General features: G+C 34.4%; 2 protein-coding genes across 5 annotated transcripts in view; one reads left to right on the forward strand and one right to left on the reverse strand.

The window, feature by feature from the left end:
• Positions 1 to 18,868, reverse strand: part of LOC140748102 (metallophosphoesterase 1-like) — a 53,284-nt gene that overhangs the window by 14,310 nt on the left and 20,106 nt on the right. The gene's annotated exons all lie outside the window — the stretch shown is intronic.
• On the forward strand, positions 9,071 to 18,029 carry LOC140748103 (uncharacterized). The gene is made up of 4 exons (XM_073080823.1): positions 9,071 to 9,160; positions 10,244 to 10,513; positions 11,147 to 11,287; positions 12,354 to 18,029. Exons 1-4 carry the CDS (start codon positions 9,071 to 9,073, stop codon positions 12,432 to 12,434), a joined length of 582 nt encoding a protein of 193 aa, XP_072936924.1. The 3' UTR covers positions 12,435 to 18,029.

Consider the following 18,868-nt stretch of genomic DNA (forward strand, 5'->3'; position numbering starts at 1 on the left):
AAATAAAAACAAAGTAGTTTAATTCAAAACACAATTTGATGTGATTCACGCTCGTGTATCAAAAACAATAGTTGACCGCAGCGATGATGTTTATAATATAATATAATCTACGCGCAGCCACAACGATGCATCAGTGAGGTGTTAAACCGCACTAGAAACTGTAACCTCAATTTAGAATCAAACTCACCTGTCACGGTTATCCTCTCAACTGCAGGAAAACCACTTGATTATATTTGTAAACAAGGTAGAGTTGAAAATTGGAAAGTTAGAATACGTGCGTGCTCGACGGCGTTCACAATAATACTGAACGAACTACATCAGCGTCGTACCTGGTAGTGGCCATGTGCGAATTGAGTTCACTGAGAGCCCACTGGTCGGTCGAGTGCGCAAGCGCAGTCTATGAATTACCGACGTAGGGCCATACGGTTTGTAACTTTGTACGGTAGAGCCGCACGATAATGGCCACCCACGCAAACACGATTCGCTTCTTAAAAGTAACTTACGAAATGCTTCCTTTTTTGTAAAAGTATCGTTCGGTAAACAGCTGTTATCAGATCGAGAGAGAAATTTAATGAAACAAGACAAGTATAATTTAAAATATCCTGAACATTAAAACGCACTTAAAAGAAGCCAATTTTATGTTCATTTTCAAATGACAATGGACTTTGTTAACTGAATGTTAACATTAAATAAGTTTATACTTACGTGTTTTTATTCTTTCTCTTTGTATTTTAACTAAACATAGGTATACTAGAAGTGTCGCGAATTTTATTTGTCGACAATGCCAATTATCTAAATTTGCTACTAAGTAAAAGAAGTCAGTGATAGCCTAGTGGTTAAGAAACGCGGCCTCTCGATAGAGGGGTCCGAGGTTCAAATCCCAGGCACGTACCTCTGATTTTCAAATTTATGTGCGTATTAGAAATTAATTATCACTTGCTTGAACGGTGAAGGAAAACATCGTGAGGTAACGTGCATACCTGAGAGATTTATAAAAAAATCTTAAAGGTATGTGAAGTCTACCAATACGAACTTGGCCAGCGTGGTGGACTATGGCCTAAACCTTCTCATTCTGAGAGGAGACCCGTGCCCAGCAGTGGGACAGTAATGGGTTGATGATGATGATGATGATGAAAAGAAGTCTAAATTTATTACTGTACCTACTTTCCTATAAATAAATGCCCTAACTACTATTATACGTCCTAAATAAATAGAGTAGTTAAGAAAAGGTCATGAAAATATTAGGGAAGGGAATATGATTGCGTTACATTAGGTTAGGTTATAATGTAAAATAAAAAAAATAAGTGAGCAAGGTGCATCCAATACGTCAGTATGATTAATACAAAGCGCATTTTAGACACATTATATATATGACTTATTATTACACATATTATATCATATGACTTATTTATTATATTTTCTATAGCTTTTTTAGCATGGATTTTGATGACGAACATTATAATTAAGAACAGTAACATTATCAGGAGACTTTTCAACTACTGATAATGTTGTTAATTTTGTGTGTGTTACATTAGTTATAATATTTATGTATTGGTACAGTTATATGTCACTTATAAGACAGTCTGGAAGCTTATAACGTTCTCTTTAAACCGTCTAGTTGGGACTCATGAATGATGCAGACTGTGAAAGTGGGTGTTATATAAACAGCGTTTGCCTCCGCTTACTTAGTATTACAATATACCTATATCTGTCAATATTTTATACAATATCTTAGTGGACTCCTGTAATGTCAGAGTAAATTAAAATTATGGTTATGTAATCATTCAATTTTTCTTATTTTCTGCAACATTTCCTCTCTTATAATAATTTTAAAATTCGTATTCATTTTCAAAATAAAAAGTAGCCTAAGTTATTTTTATACCGTCAGCTATCTGCTAGTGAAGGTCCCGATAACATCGCTAGAGCCATTTCGCTACTCAGAACAAACAGACATAAACATAATAATTTTGTATAAATGTAGTAAAAAAAACTGATATTTTGAAATTACAAACAGACAATTTTATGTATTTGCATATACCCAGTTGATATGGATCCCGATATCCGTCTTATTACACGACTTCTATAAAACGCATAATATCGATGTAAAACGCGATAAAACCCGCCAATTCTCACGTTTTAATTACAAATAATGTAATAAAATTAATAACTGTATAACGGTGATATTCAAATGAAGATGGTCTACACGAAAAGTACTAAAGTCAGCATCCGTTAGTTCCCACGGTCCGAATGAGCGTCTCGCCGAAACTGGATAAACCGGAAATCACAAGCGCAATCACCTCTACACATCCTTAAATCCTGCTTTCCATTTGTTTGTGAGGTTCATAGACTATTATGTTGGGCCGTTGGGCCAGCAGATGGGACGGCGTGGCTACTTGGTATTGAAATTTGGACTCATAAGCGCTTAGTTAAAGTTATGATTTAGTTAACGCGTTGAGAGAGAAATTTTAATCCCGAGTGTCACAAGAAATATTGGAAGAGTAAAACTGTGTAATATAAATACATAGTTCATTTTAAGTTTTTCATGGCACTAAGTAGATAATAGCTTGGAAAGAAATACCTACGTTGGAAAATGATCTATTTTTGTGTATCCTTAATCAAGGATTTATCGTCAAATTTCTTATGGGATGCATAGTTAATTACCCTTTCGCATTGCCGAATTACGAAATTGGCTAACAATAAGCATAGTTTTAAGGTTAGCTATTTTTTTATTTAGAGTTACATGTATGCATGTAATCCTTGTAAAACACACACAAATATTGTACAAAAAGATAAATATATTACATTACATATTTAATCAGAAACCGAACATGTTTTATGCATAATTTTAAAATGAAAACTAGACGTATGACAGTAGCGTACTTTCTTTCTAAAGAAATATGGTAAACAGCGTCGTTTCACACGGATAAAGTGTCGCGCAAATATGTATGTAGATTCAATAGAACCCACTTCGCGAGATATGAATGCACATAGGTTGCTACTAATGTTTTTAATATATTCAGATATTACTTTTAGCCCCGGCTTCGCATTAAAGTACGCTCGTAGAAACTCAGTATCTACCACGCATGGATTAGGCACTATACAGAACAACATTTGTCAATATACTTGTATATTTTGATTATAAATGTATGACTCACAAACTGAATATTTCTGATCCTATTTTCCGAAAATATCGTTATCGTAAACGAGTATCTCTTGTCGACTACTTTATTAATTTAGAAATTTGCAATAAAGTTAATTTATATTAATGATGTTTTATTAAACTAAACATAAATTAATAAATCATCATAACATGTAATGTAAAAATATTTATTGTCTTTATTGAATTGAGCACAAAGTGTAAATAAACTTACGAAAATATCATATAATCTACAGTTACGTAGATCACATCTCTAATAATTTGTAGAAACGAATATTAATGACACATACGGTATACCCCGTAAAGTTATACGAGTCTACTGCTATGTGTGTTGTAAAGTTCTAACCATGTGTTGTTTTGTCACATTACTGTAATACATATGACGCTTTATTCAACCCAAATAATGAAGAAATTATTCAGAATCTGAAACGAAAATTGCTAATTGGGATTGTTTCGTTATACAGCTAGATTTCACGATGAAGAAAGTTGACGACTCAATTAGAGTTCTTTAAAGCGATTAGTGGAGCGTACTTCATCCATTGGCGAGTAAAAGTGAAATTATTGTCCTCTTTGTCGCCACAACACTGTCATTGAACAGCTATGGTAAGGCACTTGTTTTACTGAGTCCGAGTAACGTTTATTTCGTTTTATCTTCAGACAATGAACGTTTCAGACACGTGTCAGGCAGACAAAATCTGTGTGTGCACGGCTACGTTATGGTAGATATAAATACGTCAAAACACATTGCATAAATTACATTTTGTCTACTTTGGCATACCCTAAAACAATAACCTGCGCATTCAGATAAAAACTACAAACAGTTGTACAGCCTGCCAATTACCTACTGTTGTCTAGTCTAGACTTCGAGTCTAGACTAGGGTAGGAGAATTACTAGTCATGTTTATCTTATTACATATTTATATTTTAACACCCATTATTTGAATGTTTTACTCAGACATGTCACGTTTGTAATAGCCATAAATATTTGTGCATTTTTCTAAGCTTTCACATCGCGGTTTCAATCAATGGTAAATCTTATAAATAAGTAGTGTTTGACTGAATCTGATTTTTCAATCGAAACGGAAAGCAAACTTCCATTCTAGTTTCAGCCGTAACCTAAACATTTATACACGTTTAAAATTTTTCATTAAAGAATAAAAACAAAAATCAGACGTCAGATGCTCGAGTGTAGCCGAACGTAACCTGAAAGTTCACAAATGTTGTGTTTCGGCTGAACCGAAAGGTTCGATTCGGTATCAAAACCTCTTGTTTGGCCGAAACTTGAACAAAACCAATACTTCAGTCAGTAACTACAAATAAGAAATATATATTTCATATTTATTTATTTAGGCCTACCAACAGAGTTATATGTTGTACAAGAATTACCTTCAATGTTACACTTTTAAGTAGAATATAACCTTATAAAGATCAGTATACATAAGTCGAACTTAAGTTATAGCATGCAAAATAATAAGTTGTACAATAACTAGATAATACTATATTTACACACAATAAAAATTAAATTGATTGACGGTATCACAGGTAGGTACGTCACAACTAACGGCTGTTTTGATTTGACGCTGCGATAAGAATATAATTTAGAGTTGATTATGCATTGTAAGTGAGATAGCGTTATTCGTAGCTGTTAGTTTAACGCCCGAGGAAGTTATCTTTGACATTTATAACGGTTATTGACATTATTATTTTTATTTTAATAAATAAGTGTGAAGCGCGCATAGCACCGTTTATGTAGATCGGTTACCTACAAAGCTGAGAAACGGTTGTCAAGAATTGGTTTTGTGACCGCTAGTGGTGAAATTTCATATGTATCTTCATGTTTCGGAGAACACGTTAAACCGACAGTCTCGGTGTACAGTCAGGGCCTTAAGCGCATTTTGAGAACATCTAGTAATTCCGATCTGTATCGGGACGTATGTTCCGTGTGTAATGTAACGTATTATATGTAAAAATGATGGCATTAAAAAAGAGAATATTTATTATTAAAAAAAAATAAGACAAACCCATTGAGTTTCTTACCGGATCTTCTCAGTAGAGGTCGCGTTCCGATCCGGTAGTAGTTTAAGAAAAATATTGTACCTGACAATTTGTAAGTGCCGTCGTTGGCCTATAAAAAATAAATATATTTCATTTCATTTCATTTATGTATATACGGATATGCAACCTGTGTTGCTCGCTCGTAAAAAATGGACGAGTATGCTTTAAGTTTTGCTTGGTTTTGAGCACATACCTATGACCATCAGTTCAACACAAATGGGGCTGCACCCAAGGAAATATCAAAAATCTTTTCATTATTTGTCTCTGTAGGTACTTATATTTTGAACTTTAAATAATTATATCTTTATTATATTTATGATTATTCTTAAACAAATTCCAGATAAAAATCTTTCGATTTTTTATCTGGAATTGGTTTCAGTCGTTAGGGAGATAATACACGAGCAGCATACTACTTACGACAATCGACGATAGTCGCAGAGTGTTAGCTCCCTTAGATCCAGAAGGGGTTGAAATTTTCTGATCGTATGTGTATAATTACGCGATATGCATTGAATACGGGAAATATTCGAGGATTTCTGTTAACCTCTGCTCTTTGATCCGCTTCAGGGCCTTTGATTCCGCATCCATTGGATTATGAATATTATGATCAAGAGTCTTCACATCGATATTTAAGCCTCGCTGAATATACTGCAATTTAATTAAGTATTAGGTATGGGTTGCATAACATTTTATTTCATATAAGATTTTATGACCCGTCAACCTCGGCTATTGAAACAGAAAAGTAGGTTGTATCTCGCCATTTACATTTGTTAGTATGATCTAAATGTAAATCCTAGTTTGTAGTGCCAAAACACGAAGCGCATCTGATAGTGTCGCAGATAAAAATGAATATACAATTTATATTGTAGACAATGTAACCGTTCCAAGTTCATTTAAAATGTTTCATTCTTATCAGTTTTATCAATCCAGTAGTGTCCCACTATTGGGCAAATGTCTCCCAGAGGAGAAAGATATTTAATGAACAACTCTGGGCAATTGCAGGTACTTTTGACATCACTGACAAACTAGTATTCGAACTCGGACTTCCTGAATAAAAGGCAAAAATTCACAGGATATTATTGTTAGGATACAATAAACGAATATTGAATTCCGTTTAAATATCCGAAAATAAATAGTAGGAGTTAATACTCCTACTATTATTTTTAGTATTTGCTACAGTATACTTTAGTATTTATTATTAGCATAATTGCTAGTTCCGGAATTTTCTCAAGTTTATGTTTGCGACCAGCTTTTTTCTGAACACACCCACACATAAACCCATAAAATTTAATCAGAGTCAACACGTAGTTACAATAGATGCTGGAATGTTCCTTATCTCTAAAATAAAGTAGCGTCTGCACCTGGCAGCATCGTGCCAGCAATGGAGTACAGCGCGTGTCAGCCGCCATCTACAGATGCTATCGCTTTATTTATAGAAGACACTAACGAGACGCGAGTGTTCCTAGATACAGGACCTAGATATACCGCAGATATTAAAAATAACAATCTCGTCACGCCAGCGAACCTTCGCAATTATCTGCGCACGATGTAAGCAACCTCTACGGTATGCATTGATTAAATTTTATGAGGAACGCTAAACAATGTCGATTTACGCAGAATCTGATCAATAAATTTATCAATTACAAGGTATTTTGTAAACTATAGAATATAGGACTAAAAAGGAATATCATATAAATTTCAGTCTATCTATGATGATTCAAGAGACAAAACTGCAGACGGACAGCGGAGTTCTGCATCCTATAATTTAAACAAAACGCGCGTTTACCATTAAAAAACAATTAGTAATTTTATCGAACCTGTCTTTTCTGTTATGTCTGAGGCTGTCTGGGCGCTTTTTTTGAAATCTAACTGATGTATTAAACGTGTTTATTCGATGTATTAAAGTGTCCCGCGGTTTTATAAATATTATACTCGATTTCACTACTCGTTACCATATAAAATCGCGACATGCTGTTTGTTCATTATAAAACCACCGTATAAGTATATGGTATATAGTATACAATAAAAATTGGACATAACGAGCAAAACTATTTAGACTCCGAAAAGGCGACGTAAGCATTACACCATTCGTCAAGTTTTTTAACCGAACGTATTGTGTATCAATGACGAAAACGTACATCATTGACAAAGGCGGAACAAACTGTATGAGCCCGTACAATAGGTGGAAAGCTGCACAACAGACAATCGGAACAATGGAACAAGTGCGTTGCGTGGTTCGAAAGTTGGCTAACGATCTGCGTTTAGTCCGGAGGAGCGTTTGAAGGAAACTTTAAATTAGACGTGTACGTTCATACAAGGAATACAGGGTAATTTGTTGCGAAATTTTACAATATGTCAAATCAAATCAAATCAAATCAAATCAAATCAAATCATTTATTTGCAAGAACATAGTATTTTACAAGGATCTTAAATTTATAACAATTATCTTATGTTCTACCACATTGGGCGTGCAAAATTTATATATCTTGTTCATTATTACATGGAAAGTCAAATACATATATGTCATACAGGAATCGTCAAAATTAAAATTACATAATTAAAGAGATGTCATCAAATAAAACATTATTAATAATTCTAATTCTATATAGTGGATACCAATAATTTAAACGATTAATTTGATTATTTCATGTCATAATATAAATGTTTATTTTATCACTGCGAATAACGATACTCACTTAAGATATAAGTAGGTACGTATTGTTACAATCGTGTGTGTTATTCATAGATCACATATCACTATTTACCTTCAAAGACATGAATGAACTATCTATATTGTAGCAAATTAAATATATTTAATCTGTTTGTTTCCACTTAATTAAAAAATAAACTGATGAAATTCCTATCAAAACGTTTTTATAATATCAAGTACCTATGTCTGTCGTAATAAACGTGTGTGTAATAATATGCACTCGTACATGGCTATTACTATATGGACAAGAAGTAATGTAACATTATTTATGAAAAACGAAGCAACTAACCTAACCTAACCTAACCTAACCTTTAAACGTTTGTATATTTAGGTAATCTAAATACTGTCATTATTTAGAATAAACAAACCTTTTACACTAATAGAACAAGTATACGGCTAGATAATTGAATGTCTGTCTAACATGTAATATTTTTTGTTTCATGTACCTGGTGACATATGTGCCTACAGGATCAGGTATGTATAACTTATTCATTGACGGACAAAATATTTTTTCCTAAACCTTACACATACAATTTTCAGATATAGGTATATTAATTGAAAAAGGTTAGTAAATTATGTTATGACATGTTAGAAGGGTTTCGCCTGCATAATCTACTTTTTATCTTAAGTAAACATTAGGAACAGTTAGCTAGACGTAGATTTCGCTACCTTATGCTATTAGTATCTACGGTAATGACTGGTAAATTAAAAAATTCAATGTATTTTAAACAAATTTATATGTATTAACATAACTTCCAATGCATACGTAATTTCTAGGTTGTGAAAAATACCTGTCTTGTAGTTAGTGCTCTCTTTAATTTAATCGAATTACCTTACCTAACTACACAAAGAGTTCCCCAATAATAGGATCCGACATGTAGTTGTAACTTAATGTAAAGACAAAGGATGTGACTAAAATTTAGCGCTTTTGACATTTATATTGTACGTTATCCCATTAACCGACGTAAGTAACAACATTGACAACGAAAATGATAACGGCTTCAAGGCCGTCTGGCCCTAAGTAAAGCCCGTACTAGAAACCCAAATATCTCGGTCAGATTCGATATCCCTTGCATGTTGAACATGGCGTTACGGCATCGCTTGAGGTTTAGGCAAGGCGGAGAGAGTTCTGGCGCTGAGTGAGTGTGATGTTTCAGTGCGGCTATCTCGAGGGGCTGCGCTCTTCACTCGGTGGCTGGACGCAGAAAGTTAAATCATGGTACTGGGGACGACCTCTAGTAAGTGGCCCGGCCTCCGCCGACGGAACCATCAGCCGACTGTCCTAGCACATTGATGATTCTTACTTTTGCACGAAAAAAATCTTTTTAAAATTCTTTTCTTCCAAATTCTCGCTTCAAAATCGAATCGATTGCTTGGTGTTAGTTTATTATTTACTTCTTGTATGTTTTCACTTGTCTTATCATTGCACTTCATTTCAATGTTTAATTTTACATTCAAATTTTTTTGTTCATGTCACTATCTTGACATTTTTGTGGGATATTTTTTGCCTGTAGAGGTAGGTGAAAATGTCTTGAATGGATCAAGTAATATTTTGTTGCATGAAAAAAATAGTAAGAAATATTATTCAACATACGATCACTGTGAATAATCATGATTAGTATAGATATTAAATAAATAGATTTGAAATACGTATCACATATTTCGGTATCGAGTTGGTGCAATGATAAATGAAACAAAGTTTCCCAATAGTGCATGGTGGCATAAACGCGTAGGTCAGAGCGGTCGTTACTTTTTGTTCGTTTTTTTTGACATCTACGCTGAATTATTTACTTTATATATTATAAGTTGCAACATTATTTCTCGAAACTGCATATCAAATAGGTATACTAATTGGTTTAACAATTCTTCATAAGTACATGAAACACTTGTAAAATATACCTTTGTACCACGCCACCGAGTGATTGAAACGCATGATTCCAAGCCTCCAGCTCACATCTCACTTACAGCTTCTCGATACATTCGACGTAAACGAATCACATTACTGTAACTGAGAGGCACAAGGTCGTACGAGATAGTGCTGCAAGCCGAGGATCCCGCTAGCGCTGAGCCCCAGTTACTGCCCTCTGCCACCCAGATACACTCCTCCCTAAACATTAGAGCACTATCCTGTACTTAGAGGCTGAATTCAATTTGCTGTTTAATAGTCGTAGTGTTACATTTTAGAATGGATGTGGTATGACTAGAATTAGGACATAGGTTTTGTGACTTAGTTATTGACAGAGATGTTTGGAATCGTTGAATTTGTAACTGAACTTGCAAGAAGTATTATCCTACAACGTGAACGTAAATGTTATTGACAGGAGTTGGCACACAAATTATCGCGTAGTTTCGATATGAAGGAAGAGGGAGGTGCGTTGCTAGAGGAGCGGGGAGGGATCCGTCGGCACCAGTCGATGCAGCGGCTGCAGCACGGGGAGCCGCAGACGGAGGAGGGCCGCGCGGCGCGGGTGGTGCCCGACCACCACGGGAACCTGCACATCACCGTCAAGAAGACGAAGCCGATACTCGGCATCGCCATCGAGGGCGGCGCCAACACCAAGCATCCGTTGCCTCGAATAATTAATATACATGTAGGTTTATAACAATATAATTATATGTATATAATTAATTTCAAAAGTTTATAATAGATCATAATGATAGAAACGTCGTGGTATGAGAGGGGCTGCATTACTATCACATGTTTTGTTTAAAGAATACGAATAGAAGTTAAATATATATACATGCGAGATTCCAAATAATCCATCAGGGGTTGGGATTGCCGCTAGTGGCTTTTATGCGCATTAGCGAATCGACTGTTATCAAATTGCAAGTGAAAACTTTATTGACCCTTAGAGGCCTTAAGGGCAATTTGAAAATTTTTGAATGAAGGAACGTCTTTCCCTAAACATTTTGCATAACAACACCATAAAGAAACGTGCTATGGGACTCACCTCGTGTTAGGTTAGAGCTCAGTAATTAGGTAATTATAAAAACTTTCCTAACCAAGCCTACCTACTCTCTTTAAGCAAAATTAGATACAGGTGCGTCCTTCATGATGTAAGTAGGTACATAATGTCTTTAATCCAAATAAGATTTTTTCTCCAATTGCGTAGACATTGACCTTTATTTTATATCATCTTGGATGATATATCTGAGGCCCCTTAAGAAGTATTTGTTTTTTCCGGTCTATCTTTATGCACCCACTGTTCTGCTACTATTTCCAGGAACACGGGGCAGCCTACGAGGCTGGCGGGCTAGAGGTGGGGCAGTTGATCCTGGCGGTGGACGGCCAGCGCGTGGAAGGCATGCAGCACCAGGACGTCGCGAGGCTCATAGCGGAATCCTTCGCCGAGAGAAATAAACCGGTAAGTTTTTATAGTCTGATTCATAATTAGGTGTCCAAAATGTAAACAAAGAAATGTCATTGTCAAAATACGATTATAGGTATTGTAAACCCTAACAAAATGACAAGAAACAAAAACTTTAACAAACTCGACAAAAAACTTAAACGGAACTTAAATATGACGGCACAAAAATGTTTTGGATCCCGATTGTGTTACGATTATCACGTTTTAATTTTCTACCATAAACCTTGTTTTTACGAGTATTATTATTACTGTATGGAACGAAATTGAGGTAATATAAATATTGGAAAATGTGAATTGATCTTAATTTATTTAAATTATTATTTTATTACTTTAATATCGTCAAAAATAAGAAACTACAATTTGAAACGTATTTTTTTGATAGGTCAACACCGTTGTTTACATTTTGGACACCTAGTTATGAAGCGGGCTATAGATAGCTTTGTACTGCGCCGATTTTCCGTAACTGGTCAAGAGATGGCGCCACTGGTTCTGAATCACGTTATCCAAGTTTTCTAAATATCATGCATAAATACAAGCTGATCACTGAGATTAACAGAGCACACCCGCTCCCAAGGATGATCATCTAGCTATCTATCCACCTGGTGGAAGATCTTCCTCTTAACCAAAATACTTAAATAAAGATCTGGATCATAATCCAGTCACTACGTTTTTATTTGTCGATTTTGTATAAGAATGTAAAACCTACATGAAAAAATTGTAAAAAGAATGTACCTAATATAATAATAATTAAAAATAATTAAGCAATCATTTACGTAATTGGCAAATAATTTGAAGTGACCAGATATTCAAATCAAAATTTCGAGGAGAAAGTTGTGTGACGTATTTTTTTAGAAAATTGTATAACAAGTTTGAAATATCAATTGGAGTCGTGATTACCAATTTGTTCTAATCAATTGCAGGAAATTTCCTGCAATTAGTCAAATTTAAAATAAAGAGTTACCAAGTATACTTATTTTTAAAGTCCACTAAGTTCTTAAGTTCTAGTATTCTAGAAGAAGTGAAGAGTTGAATCACTGATCATGAAAACCAAATTCGCTTCCAGGAAATCGAGTTCCTAGTAGTGGAGGCGAAGAAATCGAACCTAGAGCCGAAGCCGACGGCGCTGATCTTCCTAGAGGCCTAACATCTACTGTCCCTCCCCGCCAGCGACCCGCCGGCCGCGCTGGGCGCCGCGACTCCGGGGGTCGACCTCACCGCGCACACCACGGAATAGCCAACTCCAACCTGCGCTGCCACATGCTCTTCTGAACGCTCTGGAGACTCTTGCCTGGATGTTGACGTCTGTTTTGTACTTGGATACTAAGCTGCTGACGATGTTGACGTCTTTTTTGTACTAGATGAACACTTGGTCGTTGATGGATTTGTTGTTCAAGCATAAGAGCAAAGTGCAATAGTTACTTTGTACCAGATAATGAACACGTGGCCGTTGATAGATTTGTTGTTGAAGCAAAATAAGCGCAAAGTGCAAGAGTCACTGTTGTTGCAATACCTAACATTGGTAGCGTTGTTGTTGTACAATCATAAGAGCAAAGTGCAATAGTAACTGTTGATATTGCATTATCTAATACCAACAGCGTTGATTTTGCACCTAACATTGTCAGCGCTGTTGAACCATGATGGGAAACTGGTGTTACATTACCTAAAATCGACAGGTTTATTGTTGTACTACAACACGAACCAAATGTTGTAACTACTGTTGATGTATTATCTAAATCCAATCCAAAGATCGTTACATCAACACAAAATGCAATAGTTACTGTTGTCAGAGCAAATCTAAAGGTTTGTTTACATCATCTACTAGTCTGATGAAATCTCATCCAATGTAATATTTAGGTTAGCCCAGAATAGTTTTGTGTATTGAAAATTAATTCTAAATTTCATGAATGACAAATTTGAAAATCGTTTGAATTTATAATTCTGTAAATTTGTGATTGAGACATGAGCGAATATAAAAGAAACCTTTTTAAATTCGAAATTGTAGATACAGCTATTTTCATCATTGTGAAAATAATGAAATTTGCATTAAACATTCCAAAACATATAACGAAGAACTTGTGCAAATCTAAATATTCTGAAAGACATATGTAGATGCGCAACTATCATTATGGTATTCAGTAATTATGTACTAAGCGTTTCCAGCGAAGTTATTCACAACTTCATATCTTGAAGAGAAATCAGTCGTGAATTACTTGGCTAGATAAAACCAACATTAAGAGGCTGGTCAAAACCAAGACGTCCACGAACAGGCAGCACGAGCATCCAGAAGACGTTCGCTCTGCGGGAGACCTGACCAACTGAGTGGATGACCCAACCCAAACTTTTTACCACACGTTGCAACGACTGATATGAGAAGCGAGTATGGAATAGTAGTGACGCAGGTGTACAGCAGGGGGCTATACGAGACAAATGGCACAAGGGAGGCAACTAAATTTTTGTAACGTAAAATGATCTGAAATTGTAAAGTTTTGTATCAAACACACTGCCCAAGAGATTCAATGAACAGCTCTTGTAACGATATACGTCCCGTGGGACTAATCGGGTAGTATCAAAATTTTTGAAATCATTTTCTAGAGAGTAGAAACAAATTTACCAGTAGTCGGTGACTGAATTTTATAAACATCTCCTACATTAACGATTAATAATTCAAAAATCAGATTCACGTTAAAATTATCACGAGTAAATTTGCAAGTAGATTCAATGGAAGCAATCCGCAACTTTGATATAATAGATCTAGAATTGTAAAGAACGATAACATAGAACTTAACGACGTTCATTTTGGAACTAATCGTGCTAATATAAATACATTGGCATTGGTGCTATGAGATGTAAATTCATTTTTGAGAAACGTTTGACTTGTGGAGTCGTGTTCACGTATGTAGTTATCACTAGAGAATCGAATAGAGCTTCCTTGGCGCGAAACATTGCATCTCATGAACGGTAAGAGGGATCACTCGGTCGTCATCCATGTGCCATCGACGTTGCATCGGGGCTCAATGCTGGGGAACAGATAAGATGCGAAGGTACTCTGTATTGGTTGCTCAGTATCTTATGGATGAGATATAGGCGACGCCAAACGTTATGACTTATCGGACATTGGTTGACATTCAAATAACCAACAATCAAATCGATATCAGTTCGTGGCATCTTGAGGCATATCTGCAACTTATCAAAAGGGAATTGGATCTTTATTCAATTCATGAAAGTCGGCGATGCATTGGGGACACTCCCGGTGTTTCAAATGTCCATAGGCGACGATGAGTACCAAAGGAAACTTATTTTCCCAGGTTCAAAGTGGTTTTTCTTATATACCTCATCAAAGTACAAATATTCAGTTCAGTCATAAAATTTGGCGAAAATTACACTGACAACTGACTACAGTGCTTTACTTAATACGTGTTTTCAGTCAAGTTGCAATCCTGTCGATAGGAAACTGTAGCCAGTACGAGTAAAATGAGTTAGCAACGACTAAGCTAATTATATCAAGCTCATTACATCCTTTCCCTTGTCTGTACATAATTTATACTACAAAGTGGATACAGTATCAATATGTAACTTTTAATTTTGGTGATACAAAATAATTGCCTCTAATAAATTTGTAGGCGCTTATGTACGTTTAACTTTAAATACTAATATTTATTATTAATATTTAAGTCTTCAGAAATAAAGAGAAATTATTAAGCTTGGGACAAAAAACGTTAATTATCTTCTAGGTTATATGAATTACAGCATTTTCTATTTTTAGTTTTGAAATTCTGGCCAAATTTAGGAGCGCGTTAGACTGTGAAGGGAAAGGATGTGTGATGAATTTGATAAAATAGCTTAAAGATGTTGTTAGCTCGCAAAGCTAGGTACTGCCGTCACCTCATCCCAGCTCGTTGTACCGGCGGTAGGGGCCTCATGACGTCATCCGTAGAGCAGAGCTTGCAGCACGCGGCGCACTCTAAGCAAGCTGTTTGGTTTCTTACGTTTTGTTAAGCAATAACCTACATTACTTATTAGTTATTACTTAGTATACTTTCATTGTAGCCGACAATAAAGTATGTAATTCAAAATAACGGCTTTTTGTTTGTCACTCGAGTTAATAGAAGCGAGTGGTAACAAACACCGCCATTTTGAAATACAATCCTTATTGAAATTTTACACAAATTCAGGTAGATCCAGCAATTTAATGTTAAGTTATTCGATTGTTATTGTATTGGTATATACACAATTATTTTAAGTTGAGATTGCTTAGTCACATCGACGGTGCGCCATGTCATTCCATCGGTAGATAAGCGGTGAGTTAACGAAATTATGGCGGAGAGGGATTTTAGCCCTTTCTTATGTACTATAAGTATAGACTAAGTGAATGTGTGCAATATAGACGACATTAGACGTAGGTACAACTTGACGTACATATACTACCGTCATCGTTATTGTTATACGAATCTAATCGTTATTGTGCAGTTTAAAAATTGAAAATTATTATATCCATATTTACAATAAAAATATATTTACCTACATATTATTGTGCATTACATACAGCCCAATGTATCCCTATGTATTCGATGTGTGTTGCTACTGCTTATTATTGAACCCGCTGTAGATATTGTACCTTCGAATTACCCGTCATTTTATTGTAGCGTTTGTATAATATCGTTATGTACTCAACTCTTCGTTTGTTTGTCAAATGCGTTCGTATATTGTAAATATAAAATCTATCTGTCTTACCGTAAGCTGTAAATAACATGAATGTATTGTAAAATAAAATAAATATATAAATATTTCTTAAATATAGTGCCAAAAGCATGTATAACAATCCCTCGTCTCTGTACAGTGCAAAGATAAAGTAACGGTAACACCACACTGTTAACTTTTTTATCTCAAAATTGTATAGGTGGCATGTTTCACAAAATACGCTTTCAAATATTAGGATTTGATAAACATTAACTTTTATATTCCTATTTAATTACATATTTAAACACATATTATTCAGTAACTTTACGTAGGCAGCGAAAACTAAACGATAACTACTGTGACCAGTTACACGATATTTTCGTAAATGTTACGTCTTAGTTTTTAATATCTTACTGTTATTTTATCCAAAATTACACAAACATACGATACGTATAATAAAAAAGTCAAGTCATCATTTTATTTTTAATATAATAAATATTATTTATTTTATTTTCTCATAATACTCATATAACTATGCTGATTTCATTTTAGACCATAAATTGTTAATGTTCTAATACATTTTATTAGATACCATATAATAATCCACACGCAAAAATTAATATAACCAAATAGGACGCATATTAATTTATATTTGCAAAATTATTTAGGATTCTACTTATGTAAAAGAAATATATAAAAAATGATGTACTGACATAATTATGTGTAAATTCGTAGATTTTGTAGTATGTGATATGCGTTTTACCATTTCAAAATATATCACAAAATTATCTAGAAATTACCGCAATATGTGGAAGCTCCAAAAATATTTGTGTTAACCTCTTCGGCAACATTAGGCATATTATATTTCGAACTATTGGCACGTATGTTTTAATTAATTATATTAACTTTGTGTAATTGTGTCATAGCAATAGGAATACAATATTTTTTTCAAATATACGGGATGTTTGGTAAATCAAGGGACATATTTAAGGACATGTTCAGTTCATCTTGGTTTTGTATAAAAAATATAATGTTATTTTTTGATAGAATTATACTATGACAAAAAGATTTTTTTTAAATAAAAAAATTTGATTTATAAAATAGTTCGCAAATATTTGTGTGCTTATATGTGGGAGAATTTTTACGACATTTTCATTGGGTTTTTTCTGTTTTTTATTTTCTTATATTTTTCATGTATTATTTTTATTTAATCACCTGTGAATATGAATTATCATGAGCTTATGTGTGTCTCTCGTTTAACCTAACACACTGTTATATATTTATATCTGAAACCAAGCCTGGATACTGGGCCCCATAGGGTTTCACATTGAGTGTCCTACGAATGCCTACATAAGCGAATCGCTTGTGTTGTTATATATATAATATTATTTACCATTTAAATGCTCTTTATCTTTATAAATTATATTAAATGTAAACTTAAGTAACATCACAATTATTTGATTGGATCTAAATAGACACATAAATATAACTCATAGTTAAAGGTTATTAGACAATTAGTTTGTTATAAATGTGATTGTACTCAAGTTACAAGGCAGCGATTATTTGCCCTTTATTGGGACCATTATTTATTTGTACAATATTAAATAAGTGTGATGTTACTTAACAATTGTATTATACTTTAGGCGAAGAGCGGTAAACGCGCTCTATTTAAGTCAATTCATTTACATATAATCCATGTCAAAAGCAATGTAAGCATAGCTAGTAAGAATCATACTAATATAACTGCAAAAGATGTAATTTTTTTACAACTCTTCTATTTAAGTGTGTACTTAATAATACTATTAATTGATTTGCGATGGTATTTTTGTATTTCCTTAATTTAGTAGAGTATTCCTATGGCAATCCTTGCAGTGCCAGCTCTTGGCGTGGTGATCCTGTTGTATATTCTAAACCGTCCATTTATTTTGACGTTTAGTTCTTCATGGCGGTGCGTGTTAAGGTTCGCTTATATTTACAGACGTTAAGCGTGTCAGACACGTGCCGTGACAGACAAAATAATATTTTTCTATACAATGTGTATGTCGACGTTTACGCGGCTTGTTACGACAGATATAGATACGTGACACATTGTATAGAAACACATTATCGCCTGCCACGATACGTGTCTGACACGTTCAACGTCTGGCGATGTAAACGAGCCTCTATTGTGAATATTGTAATCGATTAGCTAGTTCTCGATGTGTTGGTTACACTCCACTATCCGCGACGTACACTGCGAGCCGGTATTCCGTTGACAAACAACTATGTTGTAGTCTGTTGTTAAGTTTGCCGTTGATGACAAAAATATATTGTTATCTAGATAACGTGTTGTTTGATTTTATGCGAAAATCGTTTTGTTTTACCAACTTATTTAACGTAGACATAATATAGATACCAAACTGCAAATGGATAAGGTTTATCACTTTTATTACCGTGGGCAAGCAAGCTTAGTTAATTAATTACACCATATAACGTAAGAAACGTTTGTAAATCAAATCAAATTATTTTATTAAAAATAGGTTATATATAGAGCACTTTTTGAATGTCAATACAACTACTCGTATGTCGTATGCGTAATGCTAATATTGACAATTCGATTGTTTACTAAAGTGAACCTTTAATCATGATGCGTTTCAAGTTGATCTCTAAAGGAGGCATATATCCGTATCCCATATCGAATAAAAAAAAATTAAGACTAAAAATATTGTTTTTGTACTGTAAACTGTTAAGTCATTTAAACTGACGTTAATAGAGTTATCGGGTAATTGATATCGCCATTGTTTTAATAAGAAAAGCATAACATAATGAAAGATAAAAATGTATTGATAACTTTCAATGTTAAGGAAAATTTATGAAGGACGAAGGAACTACGTAGGTATGTAATGAAAAGTGCTTTGTAGG

The sequence above is a fragment of the Epargyreus clarus genome, unplaced genomic scaffold, assembly GCF_041222505.1.
Source record: "Epargyreus clarus isolate Ecla_fem2 unplaced genomic scaffold, WU_Ecla_fem_2.2 ptg000015l, whole genome shotgun sequence".
Lineage (NCBI taxonomy): Eukaryota > Metazoa > Arthropoda > Insecta > Lepidoptera > Hesperiidae > Epargyreus > Epargyreus clarus.